The sequence below is a fragment of the Crinia signifera genome, chromosome 4, assembly GCF_055691185.1.
Source record: "Crinia signifera chromosome 4, ASM5569118v1, whole genome shotgun sequence".
Taxonomy (NCBI): domain Eukaryota; kingdom Metazoa; phylum Chordata; class Amphibia; order Anura; family Myobatrachidae; genus Crinia; species Crinia signifera.
This window is the reverse complement of record NC_139220.1, coordinates 337037134-337057520: the sequence shown is the minus strand read 5'-3', so window position 1 is coordinate 337057520 and position 20387 is coordinate 337037134. Positions and strand designations below refer to the sequence as shown.

General features: G+C 50.2%; 1 protein-coding gene across 6 annotated transcripts in view; it reads right to left on the bottom strand.

Moving 5' to 3' along the window:
- Nucleotides 1–20387, bottom strand: part of GIGYF1 (GRB10 interacting GYF protein 1) — a 53818-nt gene that overhangs the window by 16521 nt on the left and 16910 nt on the right. For 3 of the 6 annotated variants that reach the window (XM_083185836.1, XM_083185838.1, XM_083185840.1), the window contains 13 exons: nucleotides 9623–9752; nucleotides 8757–8852; nucleotides 8556–8670; nucleotides 8299–8464; nucleotides 7994–8034; nucleotides 5970–6149; nucleotides 5664–5884; nucleotides 5448–5553; nucleotides 1621–1809; nucleotides 1396–1535; nucleotides 1143–1293; nucleotides 833–999; nucleotides 534–625 (listed from right to left, as the gene is read on the bottom strand). In XM_083185836.1, the coding sequence (XP_083041962.1) occupies nucleotides 534–625; nucleotides 833–999; nucleotides 1143–1293; nucleotides 1396–1535; nucleotides 1621–1809; nucleotides 5448–5553; nucleotides 5664–5884; nucleotides 5970–6149; nucleotides 7994–8034; nucleotides 8299–8464; nucleotides 8556–8670; nucleotides 8757–8852; nucleotides 9623–9752 (1794 nt within the window). The remainder of the gene's footprint in view (nucleotides 1–533; nucleotides 626–832; nucleotides 1000–1142; nucleotides 1294–1395; nucleotides 1536–1620; nucleotides 1810–5447; nucleotides 5554–5663; nucleotides 5885–5969; nucleotides 6150–7993; nucleotides 8035–8298; nucleotides 8465–8555; nucleotides 8671–8756; nucleotides 8853–9622; nucleotides 9753–20387) is intronic. The other 3 variants (XM_083185839.1, XM_083185841.1, XM_083185837.1) reach the window with 2 other exon arrangements.

Genomic DNA, 20387 nt, shown 5'->3' with positions numbered 1-20387 from the left:
TTGAATATAACCCTCCTTCAACATCTAACTGTGAGGGCTGCTTCTTTTTCCTCTCTTTTAAGGGAGGTAAGTGTTGCTGTATATCATGTTATGGACCTTGCGCCACAAACTTTGCAAACATATATATATATATACACATACACACACACACAGCGAAAAGGGTGGGGCAAGTGCGATGCACAGAGGTGGTGTGGGAGGGGGCCAGCAACATACAGAGAGAGGGGTGGGGGTGTGCAAGCATCAGCAAAGTACAGAGGGGGCGGGGGGGGCAGCGCTAGCGACATACAGAGAGATGGGAGGGAAAGCATCAGCAACGCGCAGAGGGAGAGAGGGGCCAGTGATGCGCAGAGGGAGAGAGGGGCCAGTGACGCGCAGAGGGAGAGAGGGGCCAGTGACGCGCAGAGGGAGAGAGGGGCCAGTGACGCGCAGAGGGAGAGAGGGGCCAGTGACGCGCAGAGGGAGAGAGGGGCCACACGCACATGACACAGAGCTTGATGGCAGTGTACCAGATGTACAGCTCACAATGGCATTACCTGCTGATAAGCTGCAGAAGGTACTGGTGTTGCAGTTGCTGATACAGAGCTAATTCCTGCTGTTTTTTCAGGCACTGCTGATCTATATTCCCCTTCAAAACAAAATATTATAAAAGTTTAAATGTAAGATACTTTGCATATACTGTAACCTACACAGCCCCATAGGAGGAGACTACTAAACACCAGCTTTCTATGGGACTGTGCAGAACTGCTGTGTACTGACAGACTGAGGCCCCCGGGTGGCCACGGCTGTAATAAGCTGGGTGATTCGGACCTCAGTACAGAACAAGTTATCTCACCAGCAGAGGTGGCGGGGAGGGTCCCGGAGCAAAGGGCACGCGGCCCCACATCTTGATGACTTCGCCAAGTGGCTGGAATCCCTCGTCACATCCTCTCTTCACTAACAGTGACATGGTAAAGTACCCGGCCTGGCACCACTCTGCCATCTCCTGTGTACTGAACGGACCTGCATGTACAAGCACAGAGGAGGGAATACACTGAGTCCTGAGCATGGCTAGAGAGACAATGGACACCAGCACATATGTCCTGGGGCCAGGAAGAGGAGAGATCTCTCATAATGTGATGGGACCTGCAGGAGAACAAACTAACCTTGGATCTCCCCCTGAGGGTCTTTGTAGAACCACTTCATGGCAGCCTCGTGGGACAGGGGCAGAGCAGCAGCACTGTGAGAGCGAGAGGAAGAGAATGCGTCCTCCTCCAGGGAGGAATCCTGCAGCGAAGCCACCAACTTCTCCGCTTCCTGAGTGTCAGAGTCAGCGAGACAGAGTGTCAGAGAGACAGAGAGTCAGAGTCTCCGACCAGCTGCTATAGGCAGTACATGCAGTGTGGAGGAGGCACTTACCTGCTGGAGATGTTTCATGCCTTCATCCTCCTCCGGATCCCCCACAGAGAATTCAGTAGCAGCAACTGGGGGGGATGAGGAAGGAGGCGGCCGGATGGAACGGGGAGAGAAGGAGGAGGGCAAAAAGGCTCCAGGTTTACCTGGGGAAAAAAGGACAACCAACTATAACTCCTAATCATAGACACAGGACACAATCAGCAATAGAACCACACTCCTCTTTCTCACCTTCATCTACTGGACACTGAGGGGACTCACACATTGACCCATCTTCACCATCTATGGCAGTCATCTCAGGGCATCGCTCAACCTCTAAGTCCCCGTACAACCCTGTTGACCACAGTGAGTTATTCAGGTCAGGAGATTTTGATGGCGACTCCTCAGATACCTCTTCTGAAGGGACGGATGGATCATCACCTGGGAAAGCAGACATTGTATAATCGTACAAATACAGGAAATTTCTCATTGTCCGAAGGAACATATGTGTGTATGGACAGCGATGACCGCTATCATTGCTGGGGAGGAAGCCGCTCGGTGCATACACACTGAGCAGCTTTCCCCCTGCCCGGTGCCATCAGTGCGGGGGGAGGACGGCTTTGCATAGTGCAGCGCTATACAAAGCCATCCTCAAATCCGCTCATCTGCTGGTAATACGGCTTTCCTGGCGATGATGTGGGAGTGCGCATCACAGCTCGCCATCGGCCCATACACACTGAGCCGCTCAAACTTGCCCAGTGTTTATGGGCCTTTAATGTTATTGTCAGTAAAAGCCTCTGACAATTCTGAAATGCTGTAATGTTACTTCGGTACTTGTGGAGTATCACGGCTCCCACGACCTGCATCGTATGCAGATCGTATGCTAAAAATCGCATCGCATCGCATGTGGCATACGATGGCATACGATGCGATGTTTTACAGATTTTTGACTATTTTAGCTCAAAAATCGTATGCCATCGCATAACATCGTATGCCATATGTAGTGGCATACGATGTCATACGATGCGATACGATGTTTTACCGATTTTTGAGCAAAAATGGTCAAAAATCGGTAAAACATCGGATAACATCGTATGCCATATGTAGTGGCATACGATGTCATACGATGCGATACGATGTTTTACCGATTTTTGAGCAAAAATGGTGAAAAATCGGTAAAACATCGGATAACATCGTATGCCATATGTAGTGGCATACGATGTCATATGATGCGATACGATGTTTTACCGATTTTTGAGCAAAAATGGTGAAAAATCGGTAAAACATCGCATGGCATCGTATGCCATCGATGCGATACGATGTTTTACCGATTTTTGAGCCATTTTAGCTCAAAAATCGTATGCGATCGCATCGGATGCCATACAATGGCATCCGATGCGATGGCACCCGATTTTGCACTGAAATGCATCAGAATGCATTGAAATGTGTATAAAAGTAGTGAAATGCCCCCAAATGCCATTTTTCATAGTGCACCACCCCCACTATCAACGTCAACCCGAAGCGTGGCGAGCGCAGCGAGCCCGCGAGGGGCGGCGGTACGCGTCCTACGACCTTTTCATACCCCCACTATCCACGTCGGCGTGGAGTTGAGAATAGAATAGTGTGGCGAGCGCAGCGAGCCACCGAGCCCGAAGCGTGGCGAGCGCAGCGAGGGGACGCGGATACCTTCACAGCTATACGCGTCTCCTCGCGGGCTTTACAGGTATCTGCGTCCCCACGCGGGGCTCGCTGCGCTCGCCACGCTTCGGGCTCGGTGGCTCGCTGCGCTCGCCACACTATTCTATTCTCAACTCCACGCCGACGTGGATAGTGGGGGTATGAAAAGGTCGTAGGACGCGTACTGCCGCCCCTCGCGGGCTCGCTGCGCTCGCCACGCTTCGGGTTGACGTTGATAGTGGGGGTGGTGCACTATGAAAAATGGCATTTGGGGGCATTTCACTACTTTAATACACATTTCAATGCATTCTGATGCATTTCAGTGCAAAATCGGGTGCCATCGCATCGGATGCCATCGTATGGCATCCGATGCGATCGCATACGATTTTTGAGCTAAAATGGCTCAAAAATCTGTAAAACATCGTATCGCATCGATGGCATACAATGCCATGCGATGTTTTACCGATTTTTCACCATTTTTGCTCAAAAATCGGTAAAACATCGTATCGCATCGTATGACATCGTATGCCACTACATATGGCATACGATGTTATCCGATGTTTTACCGATTTTTCACCATTTTTGCTCAAAAATCGGTAAAACATCGTATCGCATCGTATGACATCGTATGCCACTACATATGGCATACGATGCCATGCGATGGCATACGATTTTTGAGCAAAAATGCTCAAAAATCGGTAAAACATCGTATCGCATCGTATGACATCGTATGCCACTACATATGGCATACGATGCCATGCGATGGCATACGATTTTTTAGCAAAAATGCTCAAAAATCGGTAAAACATCGCATCGCATCGTATGCCATCGTATGCCACTACATATGGCATACGATGCCATACGATGGGAGCCGTGATACTCCACAAGTACCGTTACTTCAGTAGCACAGTAACATCTGACAAAAAGCAAACCTAGTAAAAACCGGCACTTGTGTCATTCTGAAACGGTTGTCCATGGCCGTATACCCCGACGGGAACATGCCATCCTCTAATGCCACACCAGTACAGGAGAGAGGTATAGAGCCCAAAAGTAAGTGTAGTTTTTAATTTAAGCACAAACACTGTTCCATGCATCATCCATTAGGGCATACTGCACCCCAGGGTGAAGCCCAAGACTGCCCAAAGAAAGGGAACACCCAGAGTGTGTCTGCTCAAAATCATGCATCGACATTCAGCAGTTTTGGGCAAGAGAACTGTAAACTTTTCTGAACTCTAGTCTGTGGCATCCTGCTGCCCCCATTCCCCTCCTCACATCATGTCACTGCCCCTGTCACATGCAGCCCTGTCCTCACTGACACATCACTTATCTCCGGATATACTCTGTGCTGCTGGGGACCCTGCTCCTCCCACTATATAACTCTCAGCCTGTGGCTTCCTGCTGCCCCCATTCCCCTCCTCACATCATGTCACTGCCCCGGTCACATGCAGCCCTGTCCTCACTGACAAATCACTCATCTCCTGATATACTCTGTGCTGCTGGGGACCCTGCTCCTCCCACTATATAACTCTCAGTCTGTGGCTTCCTGCTGCCTCCATTCCCCTCCTCACATCATGTCACTGCCCCTGTCACATGCAGCCCTGTCCTCACTGACACATCACTCATCTCCGGATATACTCTGTGCTGCTGGGGACCCTGCTCCTCCCACTATATAACCCTCAGTCTGTGGCTTCCTGCTGCCTCCATTCCCCTCCTCACATCATGTCACTGCCCCTGTCACATGCAGCCCTGTCCTCGCTGACACATCTCTCATCTCCTGATATACTCTGTGCTGCTGGGGACCCTGCTCCTCCCACTATATAACCCTCAGTCTGTGGCTTCCTGCTGCCTCCATTCCCCTCCTCACATCATGTCACTGCCCCTGTCACATGCAGCCCTGTCCTCGCTGACACATCTCTCATCTCCTGATATACTCTGTGCTGCTGGGGACCCTGCTCCTCCCACTATATAACCCTCAGTCTGTGACTTCCTGCTGCCCCCATTCCCCTCCTCACATCATGTCACTGCCCCTGTCACATGCAGCCCTATCCTCACTGACACATCACTTATCTCCTGATATACTCTGTGCTGCTGTGTACCCTGCTCCTCCCACTGTATAACTCTCAGTCTGTGGCATCCTGCTGCCCCCATTCCTCTCCTCACATCATGTCACTGCCCCTGTCACATGCAGCCCTGTTCTCACCGACAACCCCCATCTCCTTATATACTCTGTGCTGCTGGAGACCCGTCTCATATCAGCAGGCCTCTATGGGGATTCAGCTGTCTACCTGCTCTGGCAGGAAATCAGACTGAAACAACCCTCATTTAGGACAAGTTTATGAGTAGTAATAACACTGGATGACCACTAGGCACACCGCAGCATTACATTGACATGAGAAACTTACTATTAGCCCTGTCCCCTCCATTCTCTGCTCTCTCCTCTTCCTCCTCCTCCTCCACACCCTGGAACTCCAGCTCCTGCTCCTCCAGGATAATGTCCTTAGGGCTTTTCTGGAAAAGATGACCAGTGTGAATTGCCCACTTACAAACAGATAATATCTCCATGTGTGTGCAGCATATGTGTCCAAGCAGTGCACAGCCTGACATCTGACACACAGTACCTTAAATGATAGGAAGGCCCCAGAGGAATCGAAGGTTCCCATCTCATCGTCTTCATCCTCCATGCACCATTCGGGTAAGCCATCCCTCTCATCTTCCTGAGGATTGTCACTGACACGCCCGCTGCCACGTGGTGCCCCTCCACCCTCCTCTCGGACCACGTCGAAATCAAACTTCCGACGCCGCTCACCGTGATCCCTCCACCCAGCAGAGCGCGGAGCTTCTGTAGTTATGGAACAAAGGATAAGTGAGTGCGCTTCAAACCAAACAAGCAGGAAAGGGTTAAATGGAGACACGAGGCGCCATACCTGTGACGCTGCCACCGGGACTGGTTGATCGCCAACGATCATCTCGCCGACCAACAGAGAGCCTCCAGTTACCGTCCTCATCTTGCTCCTGTCCGTCACGCAAAGTGCGCCAGTTGTCACTGTCTGAGCGGGCAAACTCCTTCCTAGATGGACCTGCGGCCTCCTCAAACCCAACGCGCACTGTGGGAAAGAAGGCACCACAATACGTGTAACTTTCTAATGCAACATCATTACCCCGCACGGCTCTGTGCCATCAGCATCAGCCCCCTCGCGATAGCTGAAACATGGTCCAATACAGGGCTGGGCAACACCGGTCCTCCAGATGTTGATGAACTACACATCCCAGCATGCCTTGCATCAGTTTCAGCAAGTCCACATAGCAAAACTAATGCAAAGCATCCTGGGATGTGTAGTTCATTAACATCTGGAGGGCCGGTGTTGCCAGCCCTGGTCTAATACCTGCATTAAATCCTTTCCTCCAAGCAGGGTAGCACCACAGTGTTACAGACTGGGGGCAGTAATTCAATGCTCCCGATTCACAGTGTTTTTCGGCGAATCGGGCTGTTTTCTCTCTCTGCGGTGAATCTTTTTCACTGAAAATCTGATTCACGCCGAAAGCGATCAGTGAATCCCGGCCTGGTCTGCGTCTCATGCTCGCTGCAATTCGCTGGTGTATTTCAATGGGATTCGCCGAGAGTGTATTAAATGCTAGGAGAACTGCTTTCAGCATCATTTTCGCCATGATTCACCGTTTTGCATTCGACATATTTTTAAGGTGAACTGAAAAGTGATCTTTTACAATAAAAGGTTTTTTGGGGGGGTTTCAGCTTCTGCTGCCTGTGTCCCCGGGAGCCCTTCTCCCCCACAAATTCTGGGGCAGGCAGGGAGGCTTACATCTCCCTGCCTGCCACCGTCCCCCGGCTCTTTTGCAGTCAGGGGCAGCGAGCCCCTGCAGCATTGAAAAACCATGCGAATGAGCAGGGAATCCTAAACAGGGTTGGCTGCAGATAGCGTAATTTGTCATGGACTACTGCCCCGGGTATGAATACCTTTTGTTCAGACAAGAGAAACAGAAGATTATCCTCTCAATGTTTACTCTGTGTTTTTCTGGCACTGCTAAGGGTCTAGGACCCAGCACTTTAGATGCATCAACCGGCAAAAAGGAAATCAAACCATACATGGTCAGGATCATATTGCAGAATTCACCACCGCCGACCCTTACAACGGCCATGTGTAGTGGCGGACTCGAAACTACTAAAGCAGTGGTTCTCAAACTTGGTCCTCAGGACCCCACACAGGTGCATTCATAACTGTTTCAATTATTTCTATTGTGATTCTGTGAGGAGACCTGCAAACATGCACTGTGTGGGGTCCTGAGGACTGAGTTGGGGACCTGTGTACTAAAGTAACAGTGACGAGGCCCTAACTTTCTCCAGCAGAGTTGCTGCGGGGCCCTAACACCACTGTCAAGTAGAGAAGGTCCCTGCGGCCGCAGAGGCAAGAGGAAGGTTACTCGGACCTATTTGGTACGTGCTGCCCCAAAGACCTAAGGTGCCCACACACTAGAACGATTTTTGGGCCGATTGGCCGATTTTCGATAAATCGGCCGATATATCGACCGATATTTACCGATAATCGGTCGAAAATCGGTCGAAAATCGGCCGATGCTCGCTCCCGTGGATCTTTTGCTAAATCTTCTGATCTTACGTGCTGCACAAAAGATCAGAAGATTTAACAAAAGATCCATAGGAACGCACACGGGATCTTAAGAAAAATCTTTGGTAAAGATGTGCGCTTGCCTGAAATCTTTTGTCCAGATCGGACAAAAGATTTGAAGGCTAATTTATGCGCACATCTTAAGATCGCAGATCTTTCTAGTGTGTGGGCACCTCTAGCCCAGGGCTAGATTTACTAGATTGGTGTCACCATCAGTCACCAGTAATATCCTTAGAACCAGCGCAGAGTACCAGAAGACACGGCGCTGTACAAAGCTGCACAGCCACAGACAGGAGCACATTACTTACCCGCTTCTCTTCTGATTGGCTTTTCAAAGCGCCGCTCTCCCCTGCAATGAGAACAGAGATCAGTCAGTACAGGAATACAGGTAAAACCTGTGCAGTTACTCCTCCCTGCCTGGGGTGCTGCTCTCTGGTGCTTCTAGCAGAGGTCTGGTCTGCATATCAGTGCTGAAATACAGACCACACTGTGCTAGAAGCGCAGGGTGCTAGAGTGCGTATGCAATTAAAGGAAAAACAACCCTAGGATCTATGGCTGGACACAGATATTCTGCACTGCTACACAATGCACCGTTCACCATCTATCACCTCACCTGTCATCCCAGCTTTGGCTCCGATGAATCTCCCGCCCCCCGCGGCCAAACCCAGGCTCTGCTTCATCCAGAGGTCGCTGGTGAACGGCTGCATCCCCACGGCCGCGGCCTGCAGGAGGGTGACAGTGACGGTCAGAGATTGGCTCGCTGGACTCCACGGTTACTTCTCAGGGACACAAGAAATTGTAATTTGAAATTTAGATTTGACATGAAGTCTGGTGGTGCCCCTACCCTAACTCATCAGTGACAACACTTACCCCTTCCACGGGCGGTGCCTCGCCCTCTCGCTACACCGCCAGGAGGCGGTGCTGTGGCTCCCTTTCCCATCAGCCTCAGGACCGGAACACTGTTCACAGACAGTGAGAAGTTTCTCTGGAGAGCAGAAGAGGATGATCAGAGTGATGTAGGGTTCCCGTGTGTGTGTGTGTGTGCGTGCGTGTGTGTGTCACGCTCTTTACCTGCTCCTCCTCTGTAAGTGGAAGTAGAGCGAGCGGCTGTAAGGGCTCCTCGTTTAAGATCACAGCAAACTCCTTGTCTTGCATCTCATCTGGGACCTGCAAGAATATAGTGTGGGGCGGGGATCAGAACGGGCTGTCCCAGGGACCCCCAAACACAGCCAAGGGCGCTGCATCTATCTGGGGGGAGGAAGATGTAAGCTGGGCTCTGCTGGAGTGTTCTCTGGGGAGGAACATCACTGGAGCTCTGGGAAGAGTTCTCAGATACAGCCTACATCTCCGGGGGCTATGGTAAGTGGGACAAGCTAACAAGCTTCCAGACTCCTCATCACACGTAGGGTGGCTAATCACGGGATCGGGCCCCCAAAACGCTGAGGTTTCCAATCCCGGGATTAGAGTGCTCATGCGAAGTCTAATGCCGGGCAGCGTCTGAGCACCCGGCACAGCAGTACTGCGCAGCGTGACGAGATCAGAGGTCATGCTGCGCAGGCAGAGGTCACGCCCGGCAGTATGAAGCAGCGCCACCTGCCCAACTAGCCAGCGCGCCAGCAGCATAAACCACCCAGCAACCCGGCTCCTGGCAGCATGAAGCTGACCGCCCACCCAGCAATCCATTCACCCGGCAACCCAGCTGCACCTGCCAAATGTAAGTATATGCGGGGCAGCCAGGGCGTTTTTTTAATTAGGAAAGCCAATCCCGGGATTGAGCATTTTTCAATTCAGAATCCCGGGATTGAAAAAAAATGCCCCGGGATTGGCTTCCCTAATCACACGGTTATAGAACAGGACCTAACACTGGGCGGACCAATCCCCTGTCTGATCTAGCTGCTTCCTAAATGCACTAGGACATCACATAAATCAGTTCTCACCTTATTCTCTTTTACATAAAGTGCCAACATCTCCTCTCGCCCGTAGCGATACTCCGCCAGTTTATACTTTGGCATTGCAGGGGAAGGAGGTGGGGAAGCAACGGAACCTCCACTGGATAGTGCACGAAGCCTATGGATAAAATCAAGAACACTAGTTTAATGCACCTCTATGGAGACCTTCACCCATAACCTCCTTTATTTTATCTGCAGCATGCGGCCCTCTCATTCCTGCTGCTAAATAACCCCCTCGGAAGCACAATAAAATCAACCCTCAACTAGTACAAATCACAACTCCCGATAGGATCCCACCAACTAGTCCACATCACCCGTCGCAATAGCACCCCCCAAATAGTCCACATCACCTCTCCCAATAGGCGGCCCACCCCCCATAACTACACCACATCACCTCTCCCAATAGGCGGCCCACCCCCCATAACTACACCACATCACCTCTCCCAATAGGCGGCCCACCCCCCATAACTACACCACATCACCTCTCCCAATAGGCGGCCCACCCCCCATAACTACACCACATCACCTCTCCCAATAGGCGGCCCACCCCCCATAACTACACCACATCACCTCTCCCAATAGGCGGCCCAGCCGCCTTTACTACAACACATAACCTCTCCCAATAGGACTCCCCCAACTAGTCCCCATCACCTCTGCCAATAAGAACCCTCCCCATAAGTCCCCATCACCGCATCCCAATCTGACCTCCCAATTAGTCCCCATCACCTTTCCCAATCCGACCCCCCCAACTAGTCCACACCACCTCTCCCAACAGGAACCACCCCCATAGGACTCCCCCCCCCCCCCCCCCCAAAAAAAAACACATCACCTCTCCCAATAGTAACCCCACCCCCACAGAAACACCAAATCACTACTCCCAACAGGACTCCGCCCTCCCCCCCCTCAACTAATCCCCATCACCTCTCTCTGTATAGTTTATAAGGGGCGTAGGACCCCTATACACTACATTACATAACCTTCTCAAGGATCTAGGGGCAGTACGGATGGTGTAATGGTTAGCATTACTGCCTCACAGCCCTGAGGTCATGGGTTCTATTCCCACCATGGACCTAGGTGTGCAGAGTTTGTATGTTCTCCCTGTGCTTGCGTGGGTTTCCTCCCACATTCCAAAAATATACTTCTAGCTTATTTGGCACCTAACAAAATTGGATACTTATGTAATATCTGGGCTCCCGTTTATCTTATGAGACCGTGTCCGCTCGCCACGCTTCGGGCACGGTGGCTCGCTGCGCTCGCCACACTATATAAAATCAACTCCATGCGTAGTTGGATAGTAGGGATATGAAAAAATGGGGTGCATTTAACATGGGAGCCCAGATAATACATAAGTACCCAAAATTAACCCTAGAATGTCTGTGTGTATATGTGGTATGGAATATGCATTGTAAATTCCACTGGGGCAGGGACTGATGTGAATGTTCAAATATTCTCTGTAAAGCGCTGCAGAATGTGTGTGCGCTATATAAGAAACTGCTAATAATATTCTCTGTACAGCGCTGCAGAATATGTAAGCGCTATATAAGCAACTGTTAATAAAAAATAAAAAAATCTAGGGCACTACTCCTTATAGGACCCAGCATCCTGGCTTCCCATACCATACAGATGGCGGCACTGTACACCCACAATATCCTCTAGTGTATATAGGGCGTAGGACCCCTATACACTACATTACATCACCTTCTTAATGACCTAGGGCACTGCTCCTTATAGGACCCAGCATCATCGCTTCCCATACCATACAGATGGCCGCACTGTACACCCACAATATCCTCTAGTGTATATGGGATGTAGGACCCCTATACACTACATTACATCACCTTCCCAATGACCTAGGGCACTGCTCCTTATAGCACCCAGCATCCTGGCTTCCCATACCATACAGATGGCGGCACTGTACACCCACAATATCCTCTAGTGTATATAGGGCGTAGGACCCCTATACACTACATTACATCACCTTCCCAATGACCTAGGGCACTGCTCCTTATAGGACCCAGCATCATGGCTTCCCATACCATACAGAGGCCGCACTGTACACCCACAATATCCTCTAGTGTATATGGGATGTAGGACCCCTATACACTACATTACATCACCTTCCCAATGACCTAGGGCACTGCTCCTTATAGGACCCAGCATCATGGCTTCCCATACCATACAGATGGCCGCACTGTACACCCACAATATCCTCTAGTGTATATGGGGTGTAGGACCCTATACACTACATTACATCACCTTCCCAATGACCTAGGGCACTGCTCCTTATAGCACCCAGCACCCTCGCTTCCCATACCATACAGATGGCGGCACTGTACACCCACAATATCCTCTAGTGTATATGGGGTGTAGGACCCTATACACTACATTACATCACCTTCCCAATGACCTAGGGCACTGCTCCTTATAGCACCCAGCATCCTGGCTTCCCATACCATACAGATGGCGGCACTGTACACCCACAATATCCTCTAGTGTATATGGGGTGTAGGACCCTACACACTACATTACATCACCTTCCCAATGACCTATGGCACTGCTCCTTATAGTACCCAGCATCATCGCTTCCCATACAATACAGATGGCGGCACTGTACACCCACAATATCTTCTAGTGTATATGGGGTGTAGGACCCTACACACTACATTACATCACCTTCCCAATGACCTAGGGCACTGCTCCATATAGCACCCAGCATCCTCGCATCCCATACCATACAGATGGCGGCACTGTACACCCACAATATCCTCTAGTGTATATGGGGTGTAGGACCCTACACACTACATTATATCACTTTCCCAATGACCTAGGACACTGCTCCTTATAGCACCCAGCATACTCGCTTCCCATACCATACAGACGGCCGCACTGTACACCCACAATATCCTCTAGTGTATATGGGATGTAGGACCCTATACACTACATTACATCACCTTCCCAATGACCTAGGGCACTGCTCCTTATAGCACCCAGCATCCTGGCTTCCCATACCATACAGATGGCGGCACTGTACACCCACAATATCCTCTAGTGTATATGGGGTGTAGGACCCTATACACTACATTACATCACATCACCTTCCCAATGACCTAGGGCACTGCTCCTTATAGCACCCAGCTTCATCGCTTCCCATACCATACAGATGGCCGCACTGTACACACACACACACACACACACACACACTATCCTCTAGTGTATATGGGACGTAGGACCCTACACACTACATTACATCACGTTCCCAATGACCTAGGGCACTGCTCCTTATAGGACCCAGCATCATGGCTTCCCATACCATACAGATGGCCGCACTGTACACACACACACACACACACTATCCTCTAGTGTATATGGGACGTAGGACCCTACACACTACATTACATCACGTTCCCAATGACCTAGGGCACTGCTCCTTATAGCACCCAGCATCATCGCTTCCCATACCATACAGATGGCGGCACTGTACACCCACAATATCCTCTAGTGTATATGGGGTGTAGGACCCTATACACTATATTACATCACATTCCCAATGACCTAGGGCACTGCTCCTTATAGCACCCAGCATCCTTGCATCCCATACCATACAGATGGCGGCACTGTACACCCACAATATCCTCTAGTGTATATGGGGTGTAGGACCCTATACACTACATTACATCACATCACCTTCCCAATGACCTAGGGCACTGCTCCTCTAGCACCCAGCATCATGGCTTCCCATACCATAAAGATGGCCGCACTGTACACCCACAATATCCTCTAGTGTATATGGGGTATAGGACCCTATACACTACATTACATCACATCACCTTCCCAATGACCTAGGGCACTGCTCCTCTAGCACCCAGCATCATGGCTTCCCATACCATAAAGATGGCCGCACTGTACACCCACAATATCCTCTAGTGTATATGGGGTGTAGGACCTCTATACACTACATTACATCACCTTCCCAATGACCTAGGGCACTGCTCCTTATAGGACCCAGCATCATCGCTTCCCATACAATACAGATGGTGGCACTGTACACCCACAATATCCTGTAGTGTATATGGGGTGTAGGACCCTACATTACATCACCTTCCCAATGACCTAGGGCACTGCTCCTTATAGCACCCAGCATCCTCGCTTCCCATACCATACAGATGGCCGCACTGTACACCCACAATATCCTCTAGTGTATATGGGGTGTAGGACCCTACATTACATCACCTTCCCAATGACCTAGGGCACTGCTCCTTATAGCACCCAGCATCCTCGCTTCCCATACCATACAGATGGTGGCACTGTACACCCACAATATCCTGTAGTGTATATGGGGTGTAGGACCCTACACACTACATTACATCACCTTCCCAATGATCTAGGGCACTGCTCCTTATAGCACCCAGCATCCTCGCTTCCCATACCATACAGATGCGGCACTGTACACCCACAATATCCTCTAGTGTATATGGGGTGTAGGACCATACACACTGCATTACATCACCTTCCCAATGACCTAGGGCACTGCTCCTTATAGCACCCAGCATCCTCGCTTCCCATACCATACAGATGGCCGCACTGTACACCCACAATATCCTCTAGTGTATATGGGGTATAGGACCCTACACACTACATTACATCACCTTCCCAATGACCTAGGGCACTGCTCCTTATAGCACCCAGCATCCTGGCTTCCCATACCATACAGATAGCGGCACTGTACACCCACAATATCCTCTAGTGTATATGGGGTGTAGGACTATACACACTACATTACATCACCTTCCCAATGACCTAGGGCACTGCTCCTTATAGCACCCAGCATCCTCGCTTCCCATACCATACAGATGGCGGCACTGTACACCCACAATATCCTCTAGTGTATATGGGACGTAGGACCCTATACACCATATTACATCACCTTCCCAATGACCTAGGGCACTGCTCCTTATAGCACCCAGCATCCTGGCTTCCCATACCATACAGATGGCGGCACTGTACACCCACAATATCCTCTAGTGTATATGGGGTGTAGGACCCTACACACTACATTACATCACCTTCCCAATGACCTAGGGCACTGCTCCTTATAGCACCCAGCATCCTGGCTTCCCATACCATACAGATGGCGGCACTGTACACCTACAATATCCTCTAGTGTATATGGGGTGTAGGACCCTACACACTACATTACATCACCTTCCCAATGACCTAGGGCACAGCTCCTTATAGCACCCAGCATCCTCGCTTCCCATACCATACAGATGGCGGCACTGTACACCCACAATATCCTCTAGTGTATATGGGATGTAGGACCCCTATACACTACATTACATCACCTTCCCAATGACCTAGGGCACTGCTCCATATAGCACCCAGCATCCTCGCTTCCCATACCATACAGATGGCGGCACTGTACACCCACAATATCCTCTAGTGTATATGGGGTGTAGGACCCTACACACTACATTACATCACCTTCCCAATGACCTAGGGCACTGCTCCTTATAGCACCCAGCATCCTCGCTTCCCATACCATACAGATGGCCGCACTGTACACCCACAATATCCTCTAGTGTATATGGGGTGTAGGACCCTACACACTACATTACATCACCTTCCCAATGACCTAGGGCACTGCTCCTTATAGGACCCAGCATCATCGCTTCCCATACCATACAGATGGCGGCACTGTACACCCACAATATCCTCTAGTGTATATGGGGTGTAGGACCCTATACACTACATTACATCACATCACCTTCCCAATGACCTATGGCACTGCTCCTCTAGCACCCAGCATCATGGCTTCCCATACCATAAAGATGGCCGCACTGTACACCCACAATATCCTCTAGTGTATATGGGGTGTAGGACCCCTATACACTACATTACATCACCTTCCCAATGACCTAGGGCACTGCTCCTTATAGGACCCAGCATCATCGCTTCCCATACAATACAGATGGCCGCACTGTACACCCACAATATCCTCTAGTGTATATGGGGTGTGGGACCCTATACACTACATTACATCACCTTCCCAATGACCTAGGGCACTGCTCCTTATAGGACCCAGCATCATCGCTTCCCATACAATACAGATGGCGGCACTGTACACCCACAATATCCTCTAGTGTATATGGGGTGTAGGACCCTACACACTACATTACATCGCCTTCCCAATGACCTAGGGCACTGCTCCTTATAGCACCCAGCATCCTCGCTTCCCATACCATACAGATGGCGGCACTGTACACCCACAATATCCTCTAGTGTATATGGGGTGTAGGACCCTACATTACATCACCTTCCCAATGACCTAGGGCACTGCTCCATATAGCACCCAGCATCCTCGCTTCCCATACCATACAGATGCCGCACTGTACACCCACAATATCCTCTAGTGTATATGGGGTGTAGGACCCCTATACACTACATTACATCACCTTCCCAATGACCTAGGGCACTGCTCCTTATAGTACCCAGCATCATCGCTTCCCATACCATACAGATGGCGGCACTGTACACCCACAATATCCTCTAGTGTATATGGGGTGTAGGACCCTATACACTACATTACATCACCTTCCCAATGACCTAGGGCACTGCTCCTTATTGCACCCAGCATAATGGCTTCCCATACCATACAGATGGCCGCACTGTACACCCACAATATCCTCTAGTGTATATGGGGTGTAGGACCCTACACACTACATTACATCACCTTCCCAATGACCTAGGGCACTACTCCTTATAGGACCCAGCATCCTCGCTTCCCATACCATACAGATGGCGGCACTGTACACCCACAATATCCTGTAGTGTATATGGGGTGTAGGACCCCTACACACTACATTACATCACCTTCCCAATGACCTAGGGCACTGCTCCTTATAGGACCCAGCATCATCGCTTCCCATACCATACAGATGGCGGCACTGTACACCCACAATATCCTCTAGTGTATATGGGGTGTAGGACCCTACACACTACATTACATCACCTTCCCAATGACCTAGGGCACTGCTCCTTATTGCACCCAGCATATTGGCTTCCCATACCATACAGATGGCCGCACTGTACACCCACAATATCCTCTAGTGTATATGGGGTGTAGGACCCTACACACTACATTACATCACCTTCCCAATGACCTAGGGCACTACTCCTTATAGGACCCAGCATCCTCGCTTCCCATACCATACAGATGGCGGCACTGTACACCCACAATATCCTGTAGTGTATATGGGGTGTAGGACCCCTACACACTACATTACATCACCTTCCCAATGACCTAGGGCACTGCTCCTTATAGGACCCAGCATCATCGCTTCCCATACCATACAGATGGCGGCACTGTACACCCACAATATCCTCTAGTGTATATGGGGTGTAGGACCCTATACACTATATTACATCACCTTCCCAATGACCTAGGGCACTGCTCCTTATAGGACCCAGTATCATCGCTTCCCATACCATACAGATGGCGGCACTGTACACCCACAATATCCTCTAGTGTATATAGGGTGTAGGACCCTATACACTACATTACATCACCTTCCCAATGACCTAGGGCACTGCTCCTTATAGCACCCAGCATCCTCGCTTCCCATACCATACAGATGGCCGCACTGTACACCCACAATATCCTCTAGTGTATATGGGGTGTAGGACCATACACACTACATTACATCACCTTCCCAATGACCTAGGGCACTGCTCCTTATAGCACCCAGCATCCTCGCTTCCCATACCATACAGATGGCGGCACTGTACACCCACAATATCCTCTAGTGTATATGGGGTGTAGGACCCTACACACTACATTACATCACCTTCCCAATGACCTAGGGCACAGCTCCTTATAGTACCCAGCTTCATGGCTTTCTATACCATACAGATGGCCGCACTGTACACCCACAATATCCTGTAGTGTATATGGGATGTAGGACCCTATACACTACATCACCTTCCCAATGACCTAGGGCACTGCTCCTTATAGCACCCAGCATCCTCGCTTCCCATACCATACAGATGGCCGCACTGTACACCTACAATATCCTCTAGTGTATATGGGGTGTAGGACCCTACACTACATTACATCACCTTCCCAATGACCTAGGGCACTGCTCCTTATAGCACCCAGCATCATCGCTTCCCATACCATACAGATGGCCGCACTGTACACCTACAATATCCTCTAGTGTATATGGGGTGTAGGACCCTACACTACATTACATCACCTTCCCAATGACCTAGGGCACTGCTCCTTATAGCACCCAGCATCCTCGCTTCCCATACAATACAGATGGCGGCACTGTACACCCACAATATCCTCTAGTGTATATGGGGTGTAGGACCATACACACTACATTACATCGCCTTCCCAATGACCTAGGGCACCGCTCCCTTATAGCACCCAGCATCCTCGCTTCCCATACCATACAGATGGCGGCACTGTACACCTACAATATCCTCTAGTGTATATGGGGTGTAGGACCCTACACACTACATTACATCACCTTCCCAATGACCTAGGGCACTGCTCCTTATAGCACCCAGCATCCTCGCTTCCCATACCATACAGATGGCGGCACTGTACACCCACAATATCATCTAGTGTATATGGGGTGTAGGACCGTACACACTACATCACCTTCCCAATGACCTAGGGCACTACTCCTTATAGCACCCAGCATCCTCGCTTCCCATACCATACAGATGGCCGCACTGTACACCCACAATATCCTGTAGTGTATATGGGGTGTAGGACCATACACACTACATTACATCACCTTCCCAATGACCTAGGGCACTACTCCTTATAGCACCCAGCATCCTCGCTTCCCATACCATAAAGATGGCCGCACTGTACACCCACAATATCCTCTAGTGTATATGGGGTGTAGGACCCTACACACTACATTACATCACCTTCCCAATGACCTAGGGCACTGCTCCTTATAGCACCCAGCATCCTCGCTTCCCATACCATACAGATGGCCGCACTGTACACCCACACTATCCTCTAGTGTATATGGGGTGTAGGACCATACACACTACATTACATCACCTTCCCAATGACCTAGGGCACTGCTCCTTATAGCACCCAGCATCCTCGCTTCCCATACCAAACAGATGGCCGCACTGTACACCCACACTATCCTCTAGTGTATATGGGGTGTAGGACCCTATACACTACATTACATCACCTTCCCAATGACCTAGGGCACTGCTCCTTATTGCACCCAGCATCCTCGCTTCCCATACCATACAGATGGCCGCACTGTACACCCACAATATCCTGTAGTGTGTATGGGGTGTAGGACCCTACACACTACATTACATCACCTTCCCAATGACCTAGGGCACTGCTCCTTATAGCACCCAGCATCCTCGCTTCCCATACCATACAGATGGCGGCACTGTACACCCACAATATCCTGTAGTGTATATGGGGTGTAGGACCTACACACTACATTACATCACCTTCCCAATGACCTAGGGCACTGCTCCTTATAGGACCCAGAATCCTGGCTTCCCATACCATACAGATGGCCGCACTGTACACCCACAATATCCTCTAGTGTATATGGGGTGTAGGACCATACACACTACATTACATCACCTTCCCAATGACCTAGGGCACCGCTCCTTATAGCACCCAGCATCCTCGCTTCCCATACCATACAGATGGCGGCACTGTACACCCACACTATCCTCTAGTGTATATGGGGTGTAGGACCCCTACACACTACATTACATCACCTTCCCAATGACCTAGGGCACTGCTCCTTATAGCACCCAGCATCCTCGCTTCCCATACCATACAGATGGCCGCACTGTACACCCACAATATCCTCTAGTGTATATGGGGTGTAGGAACCTATACACTACATTACATCACATCACCTTCCCAATGACCTAGGGCACTGCTCCTTATAGCACCCAGCATCCTCGCTTCCCATACCATACAGATGGCGGCACTGTACACCCACAATATCCTGTAGTGTATATGGGGTGTAGGACCCTACACACTACATTACATCACCTTCCCAATGACCTAGGGCACTGCTCCTTATAGGACCCAGAATCCTGGCTTCCCATACCATACAGATGGCCGCACTGTACACCCACAATATCCTCTAGTGTATATGGGGTGTAGGACCATACACACTACATTACATCACCTTCCCAATGACCTAGGGCACCGCTCCTTATAGCACCCAGCATCCTCGCTTCCCATACCATACAGATGGCGGCACTGTACACCTACAATATCCTCTAGTGTATATGGGGTGTAGGACCCCTATACACTACATTACATCACCTTCCCAATGACCTAGGGCACTGCTCCTTATAGCACCCAGCATCCTCGCTTCCCATACCATACAGATGGCCGCACTGTACACCTACAATATCCTCTAGTGTATATGGGGTGTAGGACCCTACACACTACATTACATCACCTTCCCAATGACCTAGGGCACTGCTCCTTATAGCACCCAGCATCCTCGCTTCCCATACCATACAGATGGCCGCACTGTACACCCACAATATCCTCTAGTGTATATGGGGTGTAGGACCCTACACACTACATTACATCACCATCCCAATGACCTAGGGCACTGCTCCTTATAGCACCCAGCATCCTCGCTTCCCATACCATACAGATGGCCGCACTGTACACCTACAATATCCTCTAGTGTATATGGGGTGTAGGACCCTACACACTACATTACAA